Raw genomic sequence first — 26,658 nt, forward strand, 5'->3', positions numbered from 1 at the left:
AGTTAAGCATAATGTCATGTTTTTACGTAAGCTTACCCATTTCATAATACTGTTGTAAATAATATTTTGTATAGGAACGATTCTGATCTTGTTTAATTTTCTTATTRGAAGTGGATAAAAAGGATTACATTTTTATCAACTAATTGTACAAAGAGCCCTATAATTAAATTTATACTAATACTAATTAGCATGCCAATCTATTTTGACACTTGTCACACACATTCTTGAGGCTTGCTAAACTAGACTAACTTCATAGGTAATGTTGTCTGTCTTTAGAAAAACACATTCATCTTTTATCTTTGCATCAGTCGACTCACATTTAAAAAAACAAAAAACAAAACGTTTTATTTTATCATTGGGAATTCAATGTTTTGGCGTAAGTTCAACAAAGTATACATAAAAACTCTCAAATCCATATTCTCACATTTTTTTCTTAAAAGAAACAATTAAATAGCAACATGCATTCTCCTTCAAGTGTCTTTCAGGGATGACGAGTGTTACATTGGGCCCAGTCCCTCCCATCCACAACCAAACAAAAGCAAACCAGTATCATTAAACGCAACGTAGTCTTACTTTGTGGCAAACACACCATGTCTGGTTTGAGACTAAACACAACAGAACAATATTGGAATTCATCATACAATTCAACTTCATTCGGGCTGGTTTCCCCAGATGCAGATTAAGCCCAATCCTGTCCTAAAAAGCATGCTCAACAGAGATCTCCATTGAAAACACTTTAAATCCTGGAAAAGTCTTTATCTGATCTCAGAAAAGTCTTTCAAAGCACTTTTAAAATGTATTAGCAATCTGATTTTAGGTGACATATTTTCAAGCATATGAGGTGAAAACTGTTTATGTTGACATCTGGGAGCGGTGCCACCTATGCCACTACAGGTAGTGAACAGAGCATGGTGGTCTAGCAGTGTATTCCGTTCACCGATGTAGTTGGTTTCCACTTCACAATGTTGTATCAGGAGACAATGCAGACTTCAGWCATCAGTTAGTGTATTTCCAATGGCACACCAGTAAGAAAACACAATGGSGTTGGAACCAGGTTAAAAGTAGTGTGTGCGCATTCAAGGGGTTAGGGGTCATAATTGGGGGGGGGGGCTCTCTCTGACAAGTCTTTTTCAACAAGTTCTTCCTTGAACACATGACAGCTCAGTTTTCTCCCTGTGGCTAATTGTGTGAGAGTCTCATATGGTCTGTCAGTTCCCAGTATGCAGGTACAGGGGGTTACATCAGTTTGAGACAAGTCTACACTGAGGGGGCTCGTTCCAGTTTATTAGGTGCCAGGGGGCTGGTTCGAGTTTATTAGGTGCCAGGGAAGAGCCAGTGGCCTGTAGTGCCTCCTTTCTTCACACAATAAAAGCTGCCCATCTCTGGGACACACTCTTTTTCACTTCTTCCTTTAATATAGCTTTCTCTTCTTTCCTTCCTTCCTCAGTCCTTTTTCTCTGTCTTTTCTTAGTAGCTGCTTTCATGGCCAGTCAGGATATAGAGATTGCTCATTGCTGATGGGTCCTCTGTGGGGGTACTCTGAAGGACAATATCCCTATGGAAATGACAAAAGACAGCGTGATTGKTTTTCTCAAAATAACCTTTGACCCCTTATGGGATCACACATAATGTAGTTTTCAAGGTAACAGGCCAGCTAGAGTTTGGAGCATACCTGTTCGTCCCCAAGACCCGGAATACTCTGCTTTCGTCTSTGATCTCCTGCGTGACCTAAGATKAATGTAAATCTATTTCACTGTTTCAGAGAGATAAAATACTTACAATGCAGATCAAGCATTTTTGGTTTGAAAAAGCGCACAAGCGCATGGTGGAGAGAAGGCATTATAAATCACCTCATTTGTGTGAAGACTCCTCCCTTTAAGACCATGCTTCCAGAAAGCCAGAACACTGTCCTGTAAACAAACTAGCCACACAACAGTAATGTCACAAAGAAATCACCCACACATACAGTACGTAGTGTGTAGCTGTAGCTACAGTACCTCACCCCTGTAGCTATGATTTGGTGATGAATTGAGAACATTCTATGCAGTAAAGAATGATAATTGGGATTGAATGACGTTTTTACTTAGTGTTTCAATGGGGAAGTCAAAGACCAGTTCAAAAGCCAGCTCCTTGGAAGGAAGCCCTTGTAGGGTGACAATCTTCACAGTCTCTGTAAAAATACCATTRGTGTTGGTCATTAAAGGGTAGGTAGTGATAATGATACTCCAGGGATATAATATATTCCAATGGAGCTCCAATAGACTCACTCTCCAGTGCAATGAGAACCGTGTCTCTGTCCAGCTGTGTCGCCTGCACGGCTCCAGGTCCGGCTCCGACAGGCATACTCTCTGCACACGCACAAGACAGAAAGAGAGAAATAGAGATAATTATACAATTMTTCTACACAATGTTATACGGTTGAAATCCTGACATCTAACATATCTGTGCTACCTGGTGAAGAGTTTGGTGTGCCGTTCAACTCTACGATATCAAACTTCAGTTGCTGGTTGGTTGGCGGTTTCCCTTTCTCTGCAGTGCAGTCTCTCACACCAACACACAACTGTGGAAACTCATCTGTCACTAACACCAGTAGCTCAAAGATAGGGAGCGGATCTGGTAGACGTATGTCTATRTGCTGAGAGAAGGAGAGGGAAGAAGAGAGCATAGGAGGATACATTTTACAAGTCTAACAGACATGGTTCATCTAAATAAATTGTAAGTMATCATTTTAATACCACAATATTGAGTTATGTCAAAACACACCTTGAGCTGCATAAATTTCTGCATGGGGTCATACCACAAGAGTAGAACTAGACCTGACGGTACAGCCCCACACAGGAACGTGCTGTCTGTGTATGGGTTCCTTGCTGCGGCAGAGAGAGAGGGAGGGAGAAAGAGCAACTGAATACATTTTGGGTCCATTTCATAAACTTTCTTGAACATATTACAATGTCAAATTACACTTACCCACACTGCATCTTCGACAGCTTTTAGTGTCTGGTATCTTCACAGTTACAGCATATTTCCTGCTGATAGACAAACTTTTTTTTTTAAATGTGAAATTAGGAGATGCACATAATTTGAAGGCAAACTTAACCCGATAACATTAATCCACACACACACACACACACACACTCACACACACACACACTCACTCTACCTGGGGTTGATCCTCTCAGTGAGGCGGTTGGTACTGAGGGACAGACTCTGTTTCTGCTGCTTGTGACCTCTCTGTTCAAACAGAGACATCAGACTGTGGGAGTACAGCTGGGAAGACTTCCCTGAAGATGGGGGTGGAGAGGGAAGGAATGGTAAGAACCAGTGTTCCAATTTAGCACTCCTTTTTCGAGCTTGCCTGGTACAATGGAACCAATGGAGTGCAAACCCCACCCACCTGGCAGTCAAAGTAGGCTCAAGCAAACACTCAAATACTATTTGAACCCAGATCTGGTTTGGAGTAGTGTARTTGATGGTGTAGGATCCTATGACCAATCGGATAGGTGTGYGATTGGGTGAACGAAAAATGGGGATCGATTGTCCTACCTGATACGGACATCAAAACGTTGTTCATGACATACAGCCAGGCACATCTCTGTGGGAGCAACTGTGGGGGAAGAGAAAGGTARTAGTGGTATGGTCAGGAATTCAACATTAATTCCCCCTTTACCATATTCATAAATGTCTGTACCACTACCTTCTCCAGAGTGTCCTCGTGGAGCTCGTTGAGGTTGAGAGTATATACACCCTCCTCTGCACCCAGAATAAGGTACTGATCTGAGGAAGAGATAAGATCATGTCTTGGTTCATATTCTAGGTCGTATGTTAGAACCTTATATTAACCTCTTCAACCCTTTCTGTAACCCTACCTCTGGTTTTAGGGAGGATCCAGGTCACAGCACAGTGGATCTTCAGAGGACAACCATTGAAGACTTTRGAGAAACAGGCACCCATCTATTAAACAAAACAATATACTGTATGTTTTAATATTGTGTTGACTAATTCTACATTACTGTAAAATAGGCATGGTTAGAATATTGAAATGTATCCACTGTCCATCTACACATAAGCAATGTTGCAGTGAGCATTCCATCAAGCGTTCGTTAGACCGACAGCCATTAGCTAGGTCTGTATGTAAGCATGTGTTGTTAGTTATTGGTGCAGCACTGTCATTGGTCATGTCCCTGTACTGTAGGGCACATGCTGTTAGACTAGACCTCTGCACTTACATGGACTTGAGGGGTAGGAGGGAGTCCATGACAATCAGCTCTCTAGAAGTTAAAAAGGTTACACACAACAACAAAAAGAGGGGTAACTGTGTAGTTCAAATGATAATGTTGTTTAAATGAATGGAACAAAACAGCAATGTCATGGGATCTGGCTGTTTGTTTGTTGACTATTCTGAATTCTCTCTTCCTATATTAATGGTACAAAATGATTGTTTGTTAAAGGAGATCAAACTGGATGTTTTGAAACAGGTTATTAGGTTAAACAAACCGCACACTTTTTGGTTAACAATCCACACACTTGCTGGTTAACAAACCACACAMTTTTTGGTTAACAAACCACACACTTTTTGTCACTATGTCCCAGGGTTGGATGAATGGCACTTTTCAACTATTGCGTTGAAATTCCACTTCATCCCAACTGTCAGAATTTACATTGGATTTAACCCCAACCATGCTATATACTGACAGCCTCGAATCCATACTATATCCTGAAGTCAACTATCGGCATCCGCACATACAGTATGGATATGAAACTAATGGACTCATATGTAGTGGGCCAACATTTCCCTGTGTTGTAAACTCACCGAGTCCTCTGTCTTTCTCCTCAGTGTGCTCCACTCTGGAGAGAGAGAGGTTTCCCTGCTCGGAGAGGCCACTCCCCCGGTCTTCTTCTCMGCCTGCACGGCGCTCCCCTCAGAAACACTGGGGTCACTGCACCACTGTCTGCTGATGTCCTGGGTAGCAGAACACCTGGCCAAGACTAGAGAACCACACGAGAGGAGGAGAGATGGGAGAACCCATTTTTTCATGTTGAGACATGTTGTCAATCTTCGCATGAATGAGAAAAGCTACAATGATTCGGATTTAAAACACACATAAGATATACTGTATAATTGAACATATTACGATTGCATTAGAAYACACTGATCACTAGTCAAATATTCACGTCAACATATAATCTCGGGACCCAGAACCAGATCAGTTGTCATGACAGATTGACATATAACCTGGAAACATTTACTCTGTGTGTGGAGGTTCAGTACCTGACATGGAGTTGTTGGGTGTGGAGTCGGGCCCCAGGGTGGAGCTGGGGCGGAGGGTGAGGTCCTTGTCCTCCAGGGTGGGACAGAAGGAGCCGATGGCAGGCAGGGAGGCTGTGGAAGGGCTGAATAACCCACTCTTCCTCCCACCTTTACCCCCCTACACAACCAAAGACAATAGACAAAACACCATCATATAATGCAATAGGAAATAGCTGAAAGGTCARAAGGATTGTGTTCACGTATTGCATTACACTATTTCAGAAGGTACTCTTTGTTTTCTTGGGGTTGTKTTATTGGCACTTACGTCAGTAGATGGCACTCTTTTGATGGTTAAGCTCCTGGATGAAATAGTCAATGGTAATATTGTTACTGAAGCACTCTGTGGTAAATCAAAGGTAAATMAGATTTCCTTTCCATGTGGGATACTTGCTGTCACAGTCAATAAACTGACATGGGCTCAATTATGTTGGATTTTAATAGGACAAGATTTGGAGCAGGGCAGGTTCAATGAATTGTAAAAAAAAAAATACAATTTTACATTTAAAAAAAAATGTACAATATGCATACCCAACAATAATAATCAGTGGTCAAATATTCTATACTTCTTTACCAGATAATGTCAAGTTACCATGAAAAGGTATTCATTTCAATGTAAATGAACAAACTTTCATTGCTTCCTTGATAAGAGTTGCCACAGGGTAGAATAGTGTTGAATAGTGTTTTTACAACGACTGCTGGCCTACCTCAGCTGCAGAGCCTCCTCCACACATTCTAACAGGCTCCTGAAATAGGAAGACAAGATGTTAATGTCTCTATGGAGCCACTTGTTCTGTGTACATGATGTGACAGAGCACCGCCTGTTCTGTGACAATAGGAGCGTTGCAGCCCGTGTTCTCTCTCAATGAGGAAGCAAACTTTTCCTTTTACTGCAAATATGAGTCTATTAATAAGGCATCTATGGATCGGGAGTTTTTTCAATGTTTTTCCCTCTCTAGTGGGGACGTCACGTCCGTGGCCACACAAACACTGATAGTAGATTTGAGATAATGCTCTGAAATACTATGTCTTTGACGTAATGCTACTAGATTTGAGAAAATTGGTGAGGAAGAGGAGCATCTTACGGTGATTCAGTTTCATCTTCTGAGAGGTCCCAATCGTCTTCATACGAGCTTTGCTGAAATATGACAAGAAAACATCAACAACATACACATTCATAGTATCCCTATTAATAACATCTTAAAAATATGCCATCCAAGAACTCATACATCTCGTAATCCCACTTCCCCAAATAGCCATTCTATGTTGAATTGACCTCTAACCCCCTACATGTCAAACACAGGAAATAAATGTCACTCACCAWATCAGGATAAGGCTCTGTGACTTTCCTCAACGGTGGCCCAAACTTCATTTGGTCAACTAAGGCAAGCACAGCTTAGTTAACCATGAGGAAAAGTTACACTTAAATACAAAGTATGTACTTACAATTACTAACTGCTGATACAAAACATGTTTTATGGGATTCATTTTACTATCATTTATTATCACTTGCTATATATTCCAATCGATTGGTAAACGACTTTCTTGCTCAGGGGCACACTCTCACAGGCTATGTCCACACATCACAACCTCAATCATGTGTTACAGTACTATCTTCGGCTTCASGCAACTCACCGTCCTGCYCACCCCAGAAAACCTATTGTGATGCCCATTCACAATGACTCACCACATCCCTTTCCACGAACATGCCCGAGAACCTATTGTATTTGCATAAGAGACGAGTCACAACACCCCTCTCCACTCCCACCATCTATTTGTTTTCATGTTGACATGCTTGTCTAAATATACACTGTTTGTCCCAGGCTGCTGTAGAGCGGCCGCATTGTCCACCATCACCGCACCCTGTGTATGCCGTAATCTCACTGATAGGAGACATAACAATAGTTCCTCAGTCACCCCTCCTCGCCTCCCCCACCTCCTCGCCTCCCCCACCTCCTCCTCACACGTGGGACGCCAGGCACGTCAGAGTCATGGCAGAAAGGAGACATGGCATGTGCGTGTGCGGACAGTGCCACCTCTATGCGTCCCTCTTTGTTGGGTGACCGTGTGACTTGGTGACTTCATCTCCCCCTTCAAGTCTCAATGGGCGTCTTGTAACAGGAGTCAGGACCCCAAGAGTCTTGTGTTGTGTGCTGCTCTGCTCTCCTACCTCGGCCCCAATTCCATACATTAAGGCAGCGAGGGCGATGTTGACCTCAACTCTCCAAGCACGCACGATACACACACACCCTCTCTAACTATAGATGAGTGTCCACTTGAATTATCGTGGATGGATGTACAGTCAAAGCCCATGTACAGTGTTCAGGGCAGAAGACYCTCATTGATGTTGATTTTGATGGTTTTGCAAATAGAACTTCAATAACCCTTTTCACAAATTGTAGTGATGATGCCATGTGTGGGCTGAGGATGATGCTTCAGTGTCATAATTGTATAGGGATTTGAAGACTCACACTGCTCTTCAGACAGAGTCCTCTCCACAGGCAGGTGTTTCCCTGCAGACTGGATCTTATCAGGAGCAGCTTCTCCATTCTGCAGACAAACACACAGACACACACACACAGATGGGTTACACACTCACATAATAAATCACACTAGGAACAAGCAATGTTCCTGAGCGTTCTGGGTGATGGCCATGCATGTGCGTCTGTCTGTCTGTCTATCCTCACCTCCAGGTCGTTATCATCCATGCCGTGTGTGGAGTGGAGGTCCGGGTTGTTGGCCATGTCCAGCAGCTCAATGATCAGGTTACGAGTCAGTAGCTGGGTCACAAACGGATGCTGGGGATACGACAACAGATACAACATTTTTAAAAAGAAGCTCTACATCAATAAATAACTTCATCATTAATTTCATTGATCTCTCACAGCTCCCAAAACCCTGTTAGGGGTCCCTATTAGCTATAGACATGAATACAGGATCGCTATGCTTTTAGCACCTCAGTCAGAGGCTCTAGTCCAGAGGCTCGGTCTATAATGACGGTGAATATTGATCGCCATTCAGGGGCTTTTCATGAATGTTTCCTCCGCTTGTTTTATAGATAGATAGATAGATAGATAGAGAGAGAGAGAGAGAGAGAGAGAGAGAGAGAGAGAGAGAGAGAGAGAGAGAGGAAAGCAACGTGCTCTCAGTGGTGTACAGAAGTGTACCTGCAGTAAGGTCTCAGACGACGGTCTCTTTCTGGGGTTCTTAATGAGGGACATCTTCACAAAGCTCTGGAACCCCGCAGACCTGCAGAGAGAGGAGGGAGGGAGGGAGACAGCAAAAAAAAAATGCATAACCATATTGAGAAATATGGAGAATATCAATGCTGCATTCAAAAGAACAGTCAGGAGGATGCTTTCGGAGAAGAGGTATTTCACATACAGTATGATGCACGGTGAGGTGGCTGAATTGTTCAGGGAATGTGGTGTGCTCATGTTCATCTCACCACTTGGTCTTGTCCTTGAGCCTGGGTGGCTGGAAGCTGCTCTTCGACATTAACATCAAGGCTCTGGAACATAGTTTTAATCGTTTGAAACGTTAACACGGTGGAAAGCCTAGCCTTCTTCGTAGATCTGTTTGTTTTGTGCCTTAGCCAGCTCCTTTGTCCTTCGCTGACATGTTTTGCCATAACGACAAACACTAGAGGGGGTTTCCAAAAGCACAAACAGATCTGCTACCAGGCTTGAGATTTTTGTTGTTGTCGTCACATACAAAGCTATGATACCATATTGGATTCAGAGGTATGTGGATAGCCCGCGAAATGCAACACAGCACAAATATATATCCATCATMATTTCTTTTCAGTGGAATTATTGTGGATTTAGAGGAGTGAATGAAAAGGGGATGGAAACTATTTATTGTTGATGTCAAGGCTAGAGTGTAGAGGGGACTGGTACGGAGTCTGCCTGTCTGTGTCTGTGTCTCTGTCTGGATCTCTGCTTTTCTTTGCTTGGATCTCTGCCTCCGTCTCAGTTTGTGTCTGTTACTCTGTCCGTTGTCTCAGAGCTCACCTCATAGGGTGGAGGTCAAACATGGGTGGCTGGAGCTCTGCCAGCTCAATGGCCGTGATGCCCACCGCCCAGATGTCACACAGATGGTTGTAGCCGCCCTTTTTCTCCACTGCTGCCACCTCCGGTGCCATCCTGGCATGGGTACATAAACACCAGTCAGGTGAAATGGGATATTGGGGGTTAGGAATTATGATGTGGTTATAATGCATTATAAGACTTGTCATAAGGACATATGACCACCTTATAAAGTGTCTCGTAGCCACCCTGAAAGAACATGTGCAAAGAAGGAAACGTATGACTACTGTAAGACGTATCGGTGTCAGCATAAATAAGCCTTGAAGTGTATCGTTTTCAGGGAGAGTCATGACGTCGAAGGTCGTGGTTTTAGCCCAGTTATCTTACCAGTAGGGAGTTCCTATAAAAGACTTCCTCTTGGCTACAGAAGCACTGATCTCTGCAGCAACTCCAAAATCGGCTACATAGAAACAGAGAAGACAGTCTTGTGGCAGGGGGAGACAGAATACAGAATCCAATAGGTCTTATGAGTGGTTTATTTTTACCACGCTAGTTAACCTCAAAGTTATCGCAGACAATGTGTATGAGTGTGTGTGTGTGTGTGTGTGATTGATTGATTGTTGTTGATGGTATAGAATAGATGTTCACTGACCCAGTTTGACATCTCCTCGTTTTGTGATAAGAATATTTGCTCCCTATAGACACACACACACACACACACACACACACACACACACACACACACACACACACACACACACACACACACACACACACACACACACACACACACACACACACACACACACACACACACAACACACACACACACACACACACACACACACACACACACAAAGATATGAGCTCACAAAGATGCAGATCAGAGCCATTCACTGACAATAACATACCGGTATGTCAAAATTATACCTTTATGTCTCTATGCATTTTACTTGTTTCGTGCAGGTGGTATAAGCCCTGTTGAAAAACCAAAACACAGAAACAGTTTGACAAATCTCTCAATCTCATCCTCAGTGCACCACACAAGCCCATAGAGCCAGACACAACACAACAGTGTGCAACAATCACAAAGTGTTGACACGAATGAGGGAGGTAATGTTATGTTGCTGTGCTGTGTGTGTGGTGTCATGAAACATGCTGCATTGCTTTCCTGTGGTTAGAAACACATGATTATACCAGTGGCGTGTAGTGAAGGATTTCAAAGGGAAGCCAGCCTTCCCTAAAGAATAGACAAAGAAAGAAAAAATATATATATATATATTTTGTTTCTCTCTGTGTTTTATCATTTTTCTCCAATTCGCAAGAGGTTGAATTTATCTCACTGGAGAAAACATCAAAGCGAGCGAAACAGCGCCCCTCTGTCTCTGTATCTGTAAGCCATCTATCTGATGCTGTCTGGTCAAAAAGAGTATGACATTGGTGCCGCTCGTAGCATTGAATGTAAGGGAAGCCAGCGAGGATTCAGTTCAGCATTGAGCTGAACTGAGAGAGCTCAACTGTGAATGGTCCCGGAGCACCAAAAACAAAGTGTCAAGTTAAATAAAGGTTAAAAAAAAAAACGTTAAAAAAAGAAAAGAGGCCAGTTTGGATTTTTCTTCACACAACTCACGAGCCAAGCGTCATTTACAGAAACAACTTGAATTGTTGCATCTCGTAGTGTCGTTGTCCTCCGGTGGCTAGCTAAAATCATCCCTTTCCTGAATTAAATTATGGATTGAGATAGGGATTTGGCCTTGTGGTTTTATTTAATTCTCCGTACTGGCCAATGATTAATACAGAGATTCTGATCCAACCATAAATTCATATTGTGCCCCTGGCCTGAGAGGATGGAAGTTCAACATGTAGCTAGATGTAGTAGGCTAATGTTAACTAGCTGGTCTGGCGCATCGTTGTCCATGAAAATAAGTTAGGCTAGCGATCAAGCATTTTAGCCAGGTAGGCTAGGACAACATAAAAAAATAAAAAAAGTGTGTACTGTCATAAAAGAAAGGAGGATGGCATTGGCGTTTCTGGGTGAGTCAACATGTTTTTTTCTACTTGCAAGCTCACGCATACACACACAGAGAAATCAGAACCATCGACAGCCACATCATATTTAGTTTACGTTGATTGGACTAAATTGTTTTTTGGTATCTTTTAGTTGTAATTATTAGACTAAGCAGAGGTGATTTGATGATGTTGAAATGTTGAAGTTGAAATGGTGCTGTAATAGTGGCGGTATCTTCTGTTTTCTTTGCAACTTGCGGTAACTCTCTGTGGTTCTAAATTAATAGTTGTTTAGTGGTCAGAAAATGTTGGAAACATTAACTTGCTTGACCATGTAACTGTCTGTTTGTGGACTTCACCGGACAGATGCTCTCTGGTCTTGTGATGAAACCAAGGTGTGGTTGAATTTATTCTGCCACTGTGTCATCTTATTGTCTCGGCCTTTAGGCCTATACATCACGGTGAAAAGGGATATGAACTAACAGCTTTTAGAACAAACRACGCAATTATCACAACACATAAGTTGTAATATGTATTTTTTTTCCTGGCTTGGCTTCCTCAGTGATTTTATCCACACACTGCTACTGGATTATACTGTGACCGTCTGTCCCAGAAAGGAAAGTGACAGAGCTCATAACTTATAGTACATCCCTGGGMTAACTAACCTGGAGGGTTTCTCTGCAGATGTAGGCTATCTGCTTCTCCTTTAAGGGCCCAGTCACTGTGGAAATACAAGTAGAGACCTTAGATTAATGGCCATACAAGAGAGGAAGGAAAATACATGGCTATAAAGTAAGTTGTAGCAATACATACCGTGGTAAATGTCTTGTAACGACCCCCCTCCACAGTACTCCATACATATCCACAATTTAGTGTTTCTGCAAAAAATGGGAGATACACAGTTTGATTACCAGTCGGGAATGCATTTTGTTGACTTTCCAGGCAAAATAAATAAAAATAAATCGGTATATGGATTTTTTTAACCAATTACTATGAYCTTCGTTGCTGAGGAGAACTGAGTAGGGACTGTTTCGCCATCCCAAAAAATCGCAATATTATACGACCTTGAAAWGTTACAGAGGTAACATTCAGACGTTCCRAGAGGACTAAGATAAAACGGTGAAAACCTTGAGCAAAATAATTTGAGACTCAGCAACAGTGTGGGTGTATTCACGCACGYAYWCACACACACACACACATATGCGACATGCATACATGCATACGTTTTTTCCTGTGTGTATGCATGCGCTTGTTAGTGACCGTATTCTATCAACAACAGAGCTTTTTGYGTGTATAACATTCATTTTGAGAGCCACAATTTCTGTAGTGTGGGAGAGAATGTTGCATTCTAAGTCCTAGTGGGTGTTTGAGGTAAGAGCGTTCCCGAGTGGGCAGTGAGTGAGTAGCGCAGCGGTCTAAGGCACTGATTCGCAGTGCTGGAATGCGCCACTACAGACCCTGGTTCGATCCTTGGTTCGATCACAGGCGATATCACAACCGGCCGTGATCTGGAGTCCCATAGGGCGGCGCACAATTGGCCCAGCGTTGTCCGGGTTAGCGGAGGGTTTGAGCTGGGTAGGCCGTCATTGTAAAATAAGAATTTGTTCTAAACTGACATGCCTAGTTAAATAAAAAATAAAAAGAGTGAAATTCAACACATCCAAGAACACTCTCCATCCAAGGAATTCCACGGATGGACGTGGAACTCTCGTGAAGTGTAAAATTAGACGAGCATAAACATGTACCTGTGATAGCTGCCGAAATAGGCCACAATGTTCTTGTGCTTGCATTCCTTCATCATAGTGATCTCCTGCTGGATGGATGTGATGTCATCACCTGAACAGGGAGCATGCAGGTCACATGACCAAACTAAGACACAGATATAGGCCATATCCTGACATCTCAACACTAATACTGATACTAGAACTACTAGCTACTTCTACTACTAGCCTACTGCTGCTAGTAGTAGTAGTTAACTGTGTCACATACACACAATAGATTGTCTCCAAAGACTTAAGAATGTACTACACAAAGCATACAGGAAGGCAAAACATGCTATAAATAGCCCATAATACAGGTCCGACAAGACTAGACTGGTCACTTACCAGGATCCAGTTTAACTATTTTGATGGCTGCCATTGCCGAACTCTTGATRTTGCGAGCCTGAAAGAAAGGGTGAACTTAGCTGTGAGTGATTAATACTGTGAACTTTATACAGGGAATACAGAYTACAGAATGACATGTCCATGGATTAGTCAGCAGTACATAGGCCTACAGCACTAGACACCTACATTGGGGAGAGTGGAACAACACCGTCAGGAATCAGTTTCCTCGAAGCAATTGCATCAAATTGGTGATGTCTCATTGCAATTGTTCTATTTACAACAGTCAATTAGCTGTTTACAACCATTTAATTTTTCTATTTCTCACAATTTCTAACTCTAAATACAATTTCTTAGTATTGGCAATGGAAAACATAACAGCCAATGCAATTAAATCACTAAATATCTCGATCTATATAGTTAAGATAGTCCTATTTGTGAAATTCAAACGAAAAGCCATTTTTTGGGGGGCCAAAATGCAATTTTCTCTRTAACTCATTCCTAAATGCATTTTCATCTCAGTTTGGAGATCTGCCACATTCCTCCCATCACTATAGGAAGCCCTGGGCATCCATTCAAAACCCGAACCCCCTAGTCAGCCATCTTGATGATAGAAGACCCATTATTAGACCCTGGTCTGGCCGGGCTGGTCGCATTCTGTCTCTGCCCTTCAGCTTCACCTTGTAGAAATGCAACAGCAGGAGACAGGGGCTGCTGGGGACACCATAGTAGTGAGAGGTATTTCCTACACAGTCCCAGGTTGTATCTGAAATGACACCCTATTCCCTCTATAGTGCACTACTTGTGACCAGGGCCCGCATCAAAAGTGGTGCACTGTATAGGGAATAGTGTGTCACTTCAGACGCAGACCCAGAGCCTTAAGTGTCATGCTCAGTGACATGGCCTATGTCAGGGCGTAAGAGAGAACAGGGGGAAAAGTCCCTGGCTTTGAATCCAGAGGATGTTGTTTACAATGTCCATCCGACGTTCGTCCGTCATTTCCTCTCGTTTTATCCTTTAAAACATGGATTGCTCCCATTCTTTCTGACAGGTCAAACGGTGAAGTGACGTCAGGTCGTAAGGCCCTTAACTCTATGGTCAACAAACATAGAATCAGCCAATGGTCTATCAGATTGCCTGTAGACAAAACCTGAAGCTTGGCTACACTGACTTCCTGTTTTTTTCCTGTTATAACAGAGCACTTCCTGTGACTAAAGTGACAGTAATGTCTCTTTAAGGTTCGCCACGGGGCAGCATGAAATAACAGTGTGTTGTGGGATAGAGTTTACAGACAATGGTAATGAAAATAAAACTTAATCACTTTGATCAAAGTTCCAAAAGTAGTTATTTCTCAGGGCCTGATGATTGAAATTCCACACAATAAAAACACAGACGGCTTTTCCCTGCTTTTCCATACAATCATTCGGAAGTATGTTGCACTAAACTGGCCTCAAGACATAATTGATATTCAGTGAGAGACAGATCCCACAACTGCAACAACAGCATAATTGGAAATGTGTGTGTGTGTGTGTGTGTGTGTGATGTAACTTGCAATAACAAACGACTAGCAGCCCACAGTGTGACAGTGATGACTGGGCTCTGCAGTGCTGCTGCTGGTTTGTGAAACATATTTCTGTTCTGTGGGTTTCCCCTACCATCGAACCTCAGGCAATTTCAGTCAGGTCACAGTTCACAAGTTTATAACCATGAATGTACGTACGTATGACTCCTCAACCTGTCTTTGGCATAGTTTCACTAGACTACAAGACAAAAATAACTATTCACTCGTAAAAGCAACCTCCCACTGTGGTCTTTGAGATKAATATCAGGGCTACTTTTGAGGCATGAAATCTATGCTTTCTTGYCTGACATAGGCTTCATTCTTTATTTACGTAGCTGCAACAGGTCACACACTTGAGAGCAGAACCCTCAGCTGAGTAGCTGAAGAGTTTCCTGGATCKTGTGAACAATGGTCATCTAATGAATGTCCACAGAGTCAGAGAGCCCACTGGGTCACATGGCCAGTGGTTTGACCCCTGATCTCCACGGAGCTCCAGTACGGCTGGAGAAACAGAACAGTGGAGGAGAGGAGGAGAACAGCGAGGTAGTGGGAGGTGATAATAGGCCATTGTCTATGGGACAGTAACAGTTTCTCCATTCACAGCAGGCAGGCAGGCATAGCCCGGGCAGTGACATGGCGCTAAGGCATGGCCGGGGTGGTACAACATTACATAACGTCAAGACTGAGTGAAACAGAGGACATGTCTAGGGGACATTTTGAATTATTCATATTCATAAAGCATTAGCCCAAAAGTTAACAATTGTGCTTGCAGTACATGTCTGTTGTACCTGTTTTACTTTTGTAGTCTATTGGATACCAAATGTTTCAGGCAGGGGAGGAGAGGCACACAGCAATTTGAGTCTGTTGCTCTTGCAGGATGCATGTATTTTACATTCAGGGTGGGATCACAGGATGTTTTTTTTTTTATCCTGCAGCTCACATCACGAAGTCAAAATAGACGAGACTGACTGAAAAAGACCTTATCGATAGTCAAGATACATAAAACATAAATGCTGATAAATGTCGYGGTGCCCTTCAGACTAGATTTCTTGTTACATCCCCCGGTCTTAAAAATGTGATCTATGAAGTAAGTTCTTCTACCTTCATTAAAAAAAACAGCACAAAATGAGAGTATATTAGAGAGCTTTATAGTATTGCTGAGAGAGCTAATAAAAAGTTATAATGAAATGCCTTGAGCCCTGATAATAGTTCCTGTAGTGGCCTGGGTCCTTATGGATGTTGAACTAATGGACCAGCCCGGATGCTATCCCAGCCTGATTATGAATACTGAATAGCAGAAGATTAACTACCAGCCAGTAGTTTATGGGCATTAACCATAGGCACTAAAGGCATCATTAAGATTAGGGGCTCATTGACTATMCCCGCATTATACTCACATAGCAGTCACACTTGCAGGGGCGCCATACTCAACCTTTTACCAGTTATTGATTACCTGCATACACATKATTTGTTGAATGGTCATACATAAAGTTTAACATAGAAGATTATGTTAAGAGCGTTAAAGTATGGTGGCTGTGCTTCTATCCACCTTTGAATGTTTAGAGCCTGTCAACATAAAATTCAATAAAAATGTCCCATTGTGGAATACAGGAAGAAAAAAACGTGTTTATTAACAGCWAGGCTACGTTGGTTTAATGACTTGACATGTCAACAGCTTAGCCTAACCCCATAGGTAGTCAATTAAAACGCATACATACGCATACGCGGGAACTGATATTTTCCCCACTCACGACTCACCTTGAACACATCTCCGTACGTGCCACTCCCAATACGATGAATTAACTCGTAATCATTCAACGGGTCCAAAAACGAGACTCCAATAGTATTATCCATGCCTGCAGACAGAACTGCGCCTGGTCACTCACGCACGTTTATATTCACTCATGACAACAATACATACAGCGAATCAACAACTGGACGCGAGRTATAGTTGCAGTAAACCCAGGGGTGCAGTCTCGATGAAATACTACTACACCACGACTCTTCTGACCAAGCAAATATAACTGATAGCCTGACAGTATCGGTATTGATTACGTCGCCAGACACCACAGATATCCTTCTTCCGAGTCATTCATGTTACCCTAGGCGAGCCCGCCAGATCATGCAAAGTCAAGTGATCTCAATTCTCAAGTCTTCGACTATAGGCGCATGACGGAATTTTCCTGGTCATTAAAGCAGACTAGCAGAGGATGCACACTGTACGTCTATGAACAGCCCATTATGACACGTGCAACWGTATTCCCATTATATTCAAAACAGAAAGGGTATCATATTTGAAATTATTTTATTACCTGCAAATAAAAAAAATTAAATCAAGCAAAATACTACTGTATGTAGTAGCTGGGAAAACTACAGCAATAYCCTTTAAACAGTGCATGGTCTTTCTGGTCACTTTCTAATCATGAGGTTGCCTATTGCAGCTCTGGCTAGTCTCAAAACTAAAAAAAAGCCACCTAAATTTGAAATAAAAAAGGCGACGTATAAGGCAACCAATAGCTAGCATGTAAGAGACAACATAGAAGGGTTGGACATTGTTACACAGTAATAGTCCGAATCACTTCCAGGGATTTCAGTCAAAAATACGAAAATTTAGTCAAGACTTGAAAATATAGAATGGAATTCTGACTGCTTTAACAGAGCAATTCTCCCATCCCATAAAATGTTCAGGGACAGGGTGTTTTCATCATCTAAACGCCCATTACTTTGCCTTTAAAATAACTTCCACACAAGTCAACGAGAACTCAACAGTTGATGTGCCCCACTTCCCAGTTGATCCTCACAAAGTGATAGCATTTAAAAAAAAATTGTATGATACACAATCATTATTGAATCACAAGATTAAGAGGAGCAACTTGGTCAACATATGTTCAAACTTGATTAAAGTGACTACCTCCCCTCTTAAACACACACGTCATGTGCTAACCGACCCTCGTATGACCTTATTGGTAAGGCCCGGACGATGCCAGCAGCACAATATTTTTCCACGGCAAAAATGAAAACACAAACCATACAAAACCTGCTGTAYGTACAATATTGTGCACTATAGCTTGGAAAATAAACAAATGTGACTGTGGATGCCTACAACTTAATGATTTATGTTTCCAACATTAGGGAGGTTTTCCAATACACGTTAAACCTGCTTTGTTTTGTTTCCTTGCCACAATACTAACGAGTATCGTGATACTGGTATCGTCCCGGCCCTACTTATTGGGACTTATGATATGATTGCTAAAATAAACTTTGGATGAAAAAAGAAAGTAAATCGCAGAATGCGCAGCAGATGCTAGCAAGTTGATRCGGCAGTCTTTTTTGTGCTGCCTCGCCTCTCACAGTCACAGCACAACGGAAATGTCCTACAGACAGCCTCTCCTCGTTTCTCTCCCAATGAAGAGAAAGTCTAGCCTGGTCCCAGATCTCTGTGTGCTGTATAGTCAACTCTTATGATAAATGACCATAAGTGTTGGCTTTACAACACAACCAGACTTGGGAACCATGCTAGAGGAATGTTCTACAGACAGAGTCCTCCTTCTACAGAGATTTACGCTGGCGCTTCATAAAGGACATGGTGTAGTCTCCCGACGGCGTGCTCTTCTGCCTCTTCATCTGCACCTGTGACTGGGCGGTGAGCTGGAGCTTGATGGCGCTGGCGTTGACCTTGGGTGCAGACAGCAGCTCCTTCATGCCCTTCATCTTCTTGCTCCGGAAGGCCACCAGGGGACTCCCACTGGGGGAGGGCAGCTGCTGGAGAGGAGAGGGCACCGGGCTGGMCGACTTGGCCTTGCCTTCGGGGTCTCCACCGCGGAGCCCTGAAGAGCGACGCCGCGTCCCGCCCTCGCCACCTACTTTCTTAGCCTGGTTGGGTTGGGTTGGYGGTGGGACAGGGGTGGTGGGGGTGGATTGTGTAGGAGGGGAAGCTTGGTCTTCCAGTCTGGACTCACGCCTCGGGCCACGTCTCCGGCCTTCACGAGGGTCCTCACTGGATTGGTCATCGTCGTCCTGGGGCTCAGGCTCTTTGGTGATGATGGACACCCTCTGACGGATCTGTGGAGGATGTACATACATTATATATACACACACAAAAGTATGTGGACACCCCTTGAAATTAGTGGATCTCGCCATTTCAGCCACACCAGTTGATGACAGGTGTATAAAATAGGGCACACAGCCATGCAATCTCCATAGACAAACATTGGCAATAGAATGGCCTTACTGAAGAGCTCAGAGACTGTCTACAAGGCAATGTCATAGGATGCCACCTTTGAAACAAGTCAGTTCATCATATTTCTGCCCTGCTAGAGCTGCCCCGGTCAACTGTAAGTGCTGTTATTGTGAAGTGGAAACGTCTAGGAGCAACAACAGCTCAGCTCCAAAGTGGTAGGCCACACAAGCTCATAGAACGGGACCACCAAGTGCTGAAGCGCGTAGAGCATACAAATCGTCTGTACTTGGTTGCAACACTCACTACAGAGTTCCAAACTGCATCTGGAAGCAACGTCAGCACAATAACTGTTCGTTGGGAGCTTCATGAAGCCTAAGATCACCATGCGTAATGCCAAGCGTTAGCTGGAGTGGTGTAAAGCTCGCCGCCATTGGACTCTGGAGGAGTGGAAACGCGTTCTCTGGAGTGATGAATCGTGCTTCACCATCTGGCAGTCCGACGGACAAATCTGGGTTTTGGCCCGATGACAGGAGAACGCAGCAAAGAGGGGGGGGTCAACTCCATGATTTTGGAATGAGATGTTTGACGAGCTGGTGTCCACATACTTTTGGTCATGTAGTGTAATTTACATTGAATCCAATGTGAGACAACATAATTAAAAGGCGAGAGAAAAAAAGGATAATAAAAACATTGTTTCAAAGGGATGTACCACTACCATCTACAGCCAACGTTTGTGAAAAGACCAAGTTAGATTGATTGTATTATGAGTGGAACACTATATCTCTTTAAAGTAAATGGGGAAGGGTTTCAGATTTAAAAATCAGGTTTGTGGTGTTTTACCTGTGGGTCAAAGCGACTGAGGGACTGGACCAGGTAGGTGGCCCAGCCAACATGAAGGACAGGGGTGGGGCTACCCTCCTCCCACTTACAGATGCCGTCATAGAAACGCAACAGGTGGGCAAAGCATTCTGGGTCCTGGAGGGCAGAGAGGGCAGCGGCCTGTATGGGCTGGTCCTGAGGGGGGTGGGGGGAAATAGTGTGTTATGGAGAATAAAAAGGAAACCTTCAGAGAATAGCTTGAGAGGCAGTAGCTGTAATATGAAATATGAATGCCTCATTGACCTCTTTGACTTGAGATTAAAATGAGAAGGRGAAACATTTTATTCCATTTTCATGTACATTTCCAATAGTGCCTTACCTTCTCTCCTCCCTCGCTCCCTTCTCCGCTCTCGGCGGCTGCAGCCGTCTCCTTCAGSAGGGTGGGGATGACGTCGTTGGCAATGTCAAAAAACTCCTTGTAGATYTCTTCGTCCTCGCGGAAGTAGTTGTAGCTGAGAGACAGGTGAGAAATCACACCTTGTTCTAAACACAGTCATTGAAAATTGGCAATTCAAGATTATCACTAATATAATTGTTCTGTTATTTGTTTTCCACATAAGCAGGACAAGGAGTATTAAAAGGTGTGTGCACTTATAAACACTGTTCTATCCCATCTTTTTGGCGGGAAATTAAAAACACTATAGCAAATACTCAAAAACGTGACTTTTGTGTATGTTTGTAGATCACACACCATGTTCCTTTTTGTCGTGACAGCGAACAGATGGAGMCGAGATTAAAGAACAATAGGTGAAACGGGAAAGGAAAGGCAGAGGGGGAAAGGGAAGGCGAAAGAGGGACGGAATGCACTGACTGTTACACTGCTCTGGGCGTGCCAGTCTCACACATGCTAGAGAAGACAGAGAGACGGGAGGGATCAGCCCCTCGGATGTTCCCTGTGATCCGGTCGGCCAGTTTTTTTTTATAGCCCTGGCGGCCCGATGAATAGTGTATAAGCGCAAGCAAAGTGCATGTTTACTGCCCCCCCCCCACCATCTAAGAACTAGTGCCAAGGCTGGATGGTTGGGAGGAAGTTTCCTGTGATTGCATGTCCTGATGACATTGTTTTTAGTTAGACAAAATTATACCCCTGGAAGACRTGCATGCATTATGATCACTAAAATCATAAGAAAAAGAGAACCTTTTCAAGCTATATAAAGGGATATAACGCCATACAAAATGGAAATACTGCCATGCAAAACCTCAAGCTAGAATGAAATCACAATTTYAGACAACTTGTTCCAGATTTGAGACTACAAACACTAACTAACACCATAAAGTACTGAGGAAGTGTTCAAAAACATTACCGCTAGGGATCTGCTGCCCTCTRCTGTCAGAAASGTGAAACAGCAACTGATGTAAATTGTCAATGGTACCTCAGCCAGAGGCTTTGTCTCAGCATCCACGCAGATTTCAATATAACTTATCATACCATATAAGGCATTATCATAACCACCTAGCAAGGATTTTTAAATGAATGATGCTAAAGGTTATTTCTGTGGGTCAAACACACTTATTGCAATAAGAAAGACAGTTGACAAGGAGCAGTAGTGTGTAAGATGCATAGAGAAGGTAGCTAGGCTAGCTGCTCCAGTAACGTACTCCTGCATGACCTGTGCAGCCTCGGCCCAGGCCCCCAAGGCATCCCGGACCTCCCTGTGTCTGTARTGGTAGCCGGCCAGGTACATGAAGGGGTAGATGTGCTCGTTGTTGTAGTACTTCTTAGCAGAGTTCACAGCCTAGAAACAAAATAAACACACTTTAAGCAAACAAATTCACAATAATGATATAAGTGAAGGAGTAAAAGCCATTAAAAAAAATATTAATTATTGACCAAAGTTAATGAAATAACCTGTATTTTAAGATCGTGACATTTTGACTTAAGGCTTTTTGAGTAAGCTTTTTACAAGAATATGTACATCTCTCCACACACTCACTTTAAGGTGGATGGCGTGGGGGCTCTCTTTGCCAGGGATGGGCTCCTGGTCCTCCAGGTCTGCCAGGGTGCCCATGGCCATGGGGTATCTGTGGAACAGCAAGGGAAACGCGCTCGAGTTGGTTGATTTGACACGATAAGCACATGTTTACTACAGAAAATAATTCATTTGGATATAACCATGAGACATTTTCACTGCAACAATTCAAAAACAACTGATCTTTTTTCCTAGATACTTTTTGGTACATTACAAAAAGTATCACCTTTCCAGGTCTCCTCGCTCATACAGCAGCCATAGAAGCCTCTGTGCACGAAAAAGATCAGAGAGAAAGAGAGAGATCAGAAAGAGGACATCACACAGAAGCACTGATCAGGTAAATATAAACTACAGTTCGGGCATGCTTGATGTCTTGGACTTTGATGATGCCGACAGGTGCAACTCTCCCCTTATAATGAATAGGAGTTCCTGATATTGTATCACACATGTGCTTGTGCAGGGATTCCCAAACATTTTTGGGTCTGGGACCCCTTGTGATAGCAAATTCATCAGGGGCCCCCTTGGACTCCCGAGTGGCGCAGTGGTCTAAGGCACTGCATCTCAGTGCTAGAGTCGTCACTAGACACCCTGGTTTGAATCCAGGCTGTATGGCAACCGGACGTGATTGGGAGTCCCATAGGGCGGCGCACAATTGACCCAGCATCGTCCGAGTTTGGCTGGTGTAGGCCGTCATTGTAAATAAGAATTTGTTCTTCACTGACTTGCCTAGTTAAATAAAGGTTACATTTTCTTATTTTTTTAAATATATATATATTTTGAGATCTGGCCATGGACCCCTGACCCCAGTTTGGGAACCCCTGTGCTAGTGTACATCTATTGTTAATATTGGTGGTGGTCTGACCTGCTGAAGTTGTAGCATCTCGGAGCTGTCAGTGTGCAGGTCCAGAGAGGGGTTGATGGCACACACCATGAAGGCCACCTCCATGTTCCTGTTACACTTCATATAGGAACCCTTTAAGTACAGCCAGCTCTGGGGAAGGGGGGGGGGGGGGAGATAAAGGTTAGGGTTGAGAGGTGTTGTGTTTTACTCTGTGATTACAAATTCAGGGTGAGAGGAGTGTGTGTGTAGAACAGCTGTTAAATGTAGTTGATATGTAGCTATATTAAAAAAAGGTATGTGAGAGTGCATGTTATTATAATGTTTCTGCAGGGGATGGAAGTATCGCTATCTTACTTACCCTCTCACCGACACCGGCAGCAACTGTCTGCCCCCTCCGGTCCTCGTTGCCCTTTCCGTGCCAGGTGACCTCTGCAGTCTCCTCTCCGTTCTTGCCAAAGATGACCCAGGCGTGGTCCTCGGACAGGGCCAGGTGCACGTCCCGCAGCCCCAGCACCTGGCATGCTGCCACCACCGCAAACGCCACCCCCGAGCTGTCCAGCTTTGTGCCTGTTCAATATAAACAAAAATATGATAAATTATTAGTAGCGTTAACCTTCTTTCAGACAACTGACTGGTGTGAGGATGGACACACTGCAATGACACAGAAACATGTTTGTCCAAATAGATACTGGGCCACAAATGCAATATAGCTAATCATCCAACATAGGAGAGACTGTATCAATATTATAGATCATATTCTATTAATGTAGTTGTACCCCCATATATCCCATCCCTGCATCTAATGACCCCTACCAGTGATGAGACTGAAGAGGGACTGGATGTGGGCGCGGTCCTTAAAGTAGGAGCGGCTCAGGCTGTTCCAGATGACGTCAGATACTTTCTTCACCAGTTCCCTGCTGGACCCGCCAGCAGGCCTGCGGTACTGGGACAGATCCACAGCGCCCCGGATCTGGGCTGCGAAGCGCTCGTGCAGGGCCGATAGCATCCCTAACTCCACTGTAGGAAAGCAGGAGTTTGGGCAGTCTGGCTCCAGCGGCTCAAAGCGCACCCCCGGGACGTTTATTGGTATGACCCGGTTGACAGCCAGGAAGTGTTCTGCAAAGCCCAGGACCAATGAGAGAAGGGCTAGGTCCGGTTCAGATTTACGGAGCTCCGCGTCGAACAGCGCAACCACACCACCAATCCCCTTCAGGGGAAAGTGCTTCTTCTGGGCTGAGTGTAGCCCCATGTTGACCCCTCTCCTCTGCCACAGCTCAGTCACTCACTTGGCCAGTGTGTCTTCTCTACTCTCAGCTGTAGTGATGTCATAGGGGCTGGATGAGAGCAATGTGGGAATCAGTACCAGCACACACCTTTAAAATCACTTGAGCTGTTTTTTTCCTTAAAATTCAAACGTCTTTTTTTCACTATGGATTAAATAGAATAGACTAGGTTGCCTTAGTGGGTGTGACATTTATCCACTTATCCATTCATTATGCAAAATGTGTTTAAAAATTGTAAACTAATACGGGGAACAAATATTGATATCTGATACAAAACTGGGATAGTTAAGAACAAGGGTTTCAATTAATAACAAATCCAGATTATTATAGCCAACTAACTTTTCAAAGCGCTAGTAGTGCATTCGGATTTCTATTGCCTGAAGCATGCGCACAAGTTAGATACATGCACAAGAGGGCATACTTGCCGAGCTCTTGCAATTGTTTAGCGAAATGGTTCTGCGCATGCTTCAGGTGACACCAGCTGTTTGAAAAGTTTGTAATTATACTTTCCTGTGGATATATTGTATCACATTACTACCACCAAAAGGACCAACCGCACAGACAACCGGTGAAGTACATTAAAATATAATTGTATTCAACATTCTGGCTTGTTGAGGTCGTGAGAGTAAACCTTACTGATTCAAACGCTCATTCTAACACCTTAAGATGCTGCACAGGTATAATTTGGTTATCACTACGGCAACAGCTTCCAGCAACAACCATATTTACATCTTAGTTATAAGGAAAATAAATTAAATATGGAACACTTGTCACTTTGTTTAAATACTGTTTTACCCATTTCATATGTATATACTGTTTTCTAGTCCATCCTATTCAACTATTGCTGTACATATATTATTCTGACCACGTTCTTCAGATAACGACGTTACTAACGTTATATATTCTATCCACACACGGTCCATAATGTCTATACATCCAATCACACAGACATATGTGTATTGTTAGCAATTGCTGCACTGTTGGAGCAAGGAACACACCCAATAACATCTGCTAAACATGTGTATGAGACCAACAAAATGTAATTTGATTTCTGCCCTGACGTAGACTTCAATGCAATTCAACGTTGGGTTTCCAGGCAACTAACTAACGTTACAGTAGCTAGGGATGTTAGATAGTTTACTGAAACTGAACGGTTTCAACAACCCACACAGGACCAGAAAATTAAAAACATGTAACGTTAGCTAGCTTATTATTCATTTCTGGTCAACACCAAACATGCAGGTGGAGGAAATTACATTGAAGCTAAAACGGGCAGCTACAAATATACTATGTAATATGGCTAGCAAGCTATGCTAGCAGTAATCATGCCAACATGAAAAACACAGCTTGTGTATTTCAATCTACTTACAAACATTACCAAACTCATAGCCCRCTCGTATGCGCATTAAAATGTCAAAATAAACCTTATACGCACCAGTTTGTTCAAAGCTGCACCCACATGTTTTTGTTTGTGCCTTTGCCGCGCAGTGCTATGACTGTGTTGGTCTGTTCAAATCTGTCAGAACTCGAAGATTTGGCGCGCTTGCTTAATCTTACATTGAGTCGCGCTCAATGTAATATTAGTTCAGAGTATCCGTAGATCTACGAAGCTGCACGCCCAGCGCTCAGTTTAAACGTTTGAACAAACCCCCTTGTTTCTGTGTTAGTGCTATAAAAGATTGTGGATATACTGACAAGATACATCTCTCTCCGCCCTAACAATGGAGCCGTTGTCCACGGCACCGCGGGCTGTCTAGTTCCCACGTATCCTTTTTTTTGATTGGTGGACACATCTCATTATTGTAATTCTTTTTGAATATTCGAAAAGGGTTGTTGACGTCAACCGCCTGTATTCAATGGAGAGAGACTACAGTCTTTATTTTTTGGGAACTTTTGTGAGTGTAATGTTTACTGTAAATGTGTATTTATTTCACTTTTGTTTATTTATTTCACTTGCTTTGGCAATGTAAACATCTGTTTCCCATGCCAATAAAGCCCCATACATTGAAACTGAGTGAGTTGCTTTGCTACTAGCCTCATGTCATGAATACCCAAAGGCATCTCCGATATAAAGGTTTTTTTCTCAAAGTTGCTGTAATGTCACATGTCCTACCTATCAGTACACTACAAACAAATTAAGTATTTTTACATTTCTATTCAATCAAATAAACCTCACCTAGGAAGTAAGCCATTCATTTTTGTTGTTGTTGACCAAAGTCGACTCTCTCCATACAAACTCCTTGCTTGGTGTGCGAAACAACGAAAATACGCCATCTGTTGGATGGAGACAGATGTTCCGCCGAGTTGGATCTCTTTCTCTCTGGTGCTATCCAAAAATATCCCATAGAGCATGATAGAGGCCATGGGAAGCACCATTTCTTCCTAGGAGGRGGTACGACAGAGTTTTACATTGTCAGCTCAGGGATTCAATCTAGCAATCTTTTGGTTACTGGCCCAACGCTCTAACCACGAGGCTACCTGCCACCATTGAGGGCTTCCACC

The 26,658-nt window shown here is 43.2% G+C and overlaps 2 protein-coding genes across 7 annotated transcripts; both read right to left on the bottom strand.

Annotated features, from left to right (window-relative positions):
* Positions 1-318: 318 nt before the first annotated feature.
* On the bottom strand, positions 319-17,208 carry map4k2 (mitogen-activated protein kinase kinase kinase kinase 2). 4 transcript variants are annotated; one of them, XM_023982132.1, is made up of 32 exons: positions 16,762-17,208; positions 13,446-13,503; positions 13,086-13,176; positions 12,154-12,218; positions 12,006-12,061; positions 10,264-10,311; positions 9,986-10,028; positions 9,721-9,793; positions 9,319-9,450; positions 8,754-8,816; positions 8,473-8,554; positions 7,993-8,103; positions 7,777-7,855; positions 6,627-6,685; positions 6,391-6,443; positions 6,013-6,051; positions 5,574-5,607; positions 5,270-5,426; positions 4,811-4,986; positions 4,227-4,268; positions 3,867-3,951; positions 3,695-3,774; positions 3,544-3,604; positions 3,161-3,281; positions 2,968-3,026; positions 2,764-2,867; positions 2,452-2,635; positions 2,268-2,348; positions 2,084-2,170; positions 1,851-1,921; positions 1,673-1,728; positions 319-1,555 (listed from the first exon to the last, which is right to left on the bottom strand). In XM_023982132.1, the coding sequence occupies exons 1-32, from the start codon at positions 16,855-16,857 to the stop codon at positions 1,468-1,470; spliced, it is 2,634 nt and encodes an 877-aa protein (XP_023837900.1). In that variant the 5' UTR covers positions 16,858-17,208; the 3' UTR covers positions 319-1,467. The 4 variants fall into 4 exon arrangements, with proteins under 4 accessions (XP_023837900.1, XP_023837899.1, XP_023837898.1 ...); XM_023982131.1 differs by having other exon boundaries at positions 2,968-3,029; XM_023982130.1 differs by having other exon boundaries at positions 2,968-3,041.
* An 83-nt stretch (positions 17,209-17,291) lies between these two features.
* men1 (multiple endocrine neoplasia I) lies at positions 17,292-26,426 on the bottom strand. Of its 3 annotated transcripts, none has more exons than XM_023982136.3 (10): positions 26,333-26,426; positions 23,687-24,207; positions 23,232-23,440; positions 22,895-23,023; positions 22,259-22,299; positions 21,997-22,084; positions 21,662-21,798; positions 20,382-20,514; positions 20,024-20,197; positions 17,292-19,065 (listed from the first exon to the last, which is right to left on the bottom strand). In XM_023982136.3, exons 2-10 carry the CDS (start codon positions 24,120-24,122, stop codon positions 18,553-18,555), a joined length of 1,860 nt encoding a protein of 619 aa, XP_023837904.1. In that variant the 5' UTR covers positions 24,123-24,207; positions 26,333-26,426; the 3' UTR covers positions 17,292-18,552. The 3 variants fall into 3 exon arrangements, with proteins under 3 accessions (XP_023837904.1, XP_023837903.1, XP_070294015.1); XM_023982135.2 differs by lacking the exon at positions 26,333-26,426 and adding an exon at positions 25,592-25,902; XM_070437914.1 differs by lacking the exon at positions 26,333-26,426 and adding an exon at positions 25,852-25,872.
* Between the last annotated feature and the right edge of the window lie 232 nt (positions 26,427-26,658).

This window comes from Salvelinus sp. IW2-2015, linkage group LG37 (genome assembly GCF_002910315.2).
Source record: "Salvelinus sp. IW2-2015 linkage group LG37, ASM291031v2, whole genome shotgun sequence".
NCBI lineage: Eukaryota > Metazoa > Chordata > Actinopteri > Salmoniformes > Salmonidae > Salvelinus > Salvelinus sp. IW2-2015.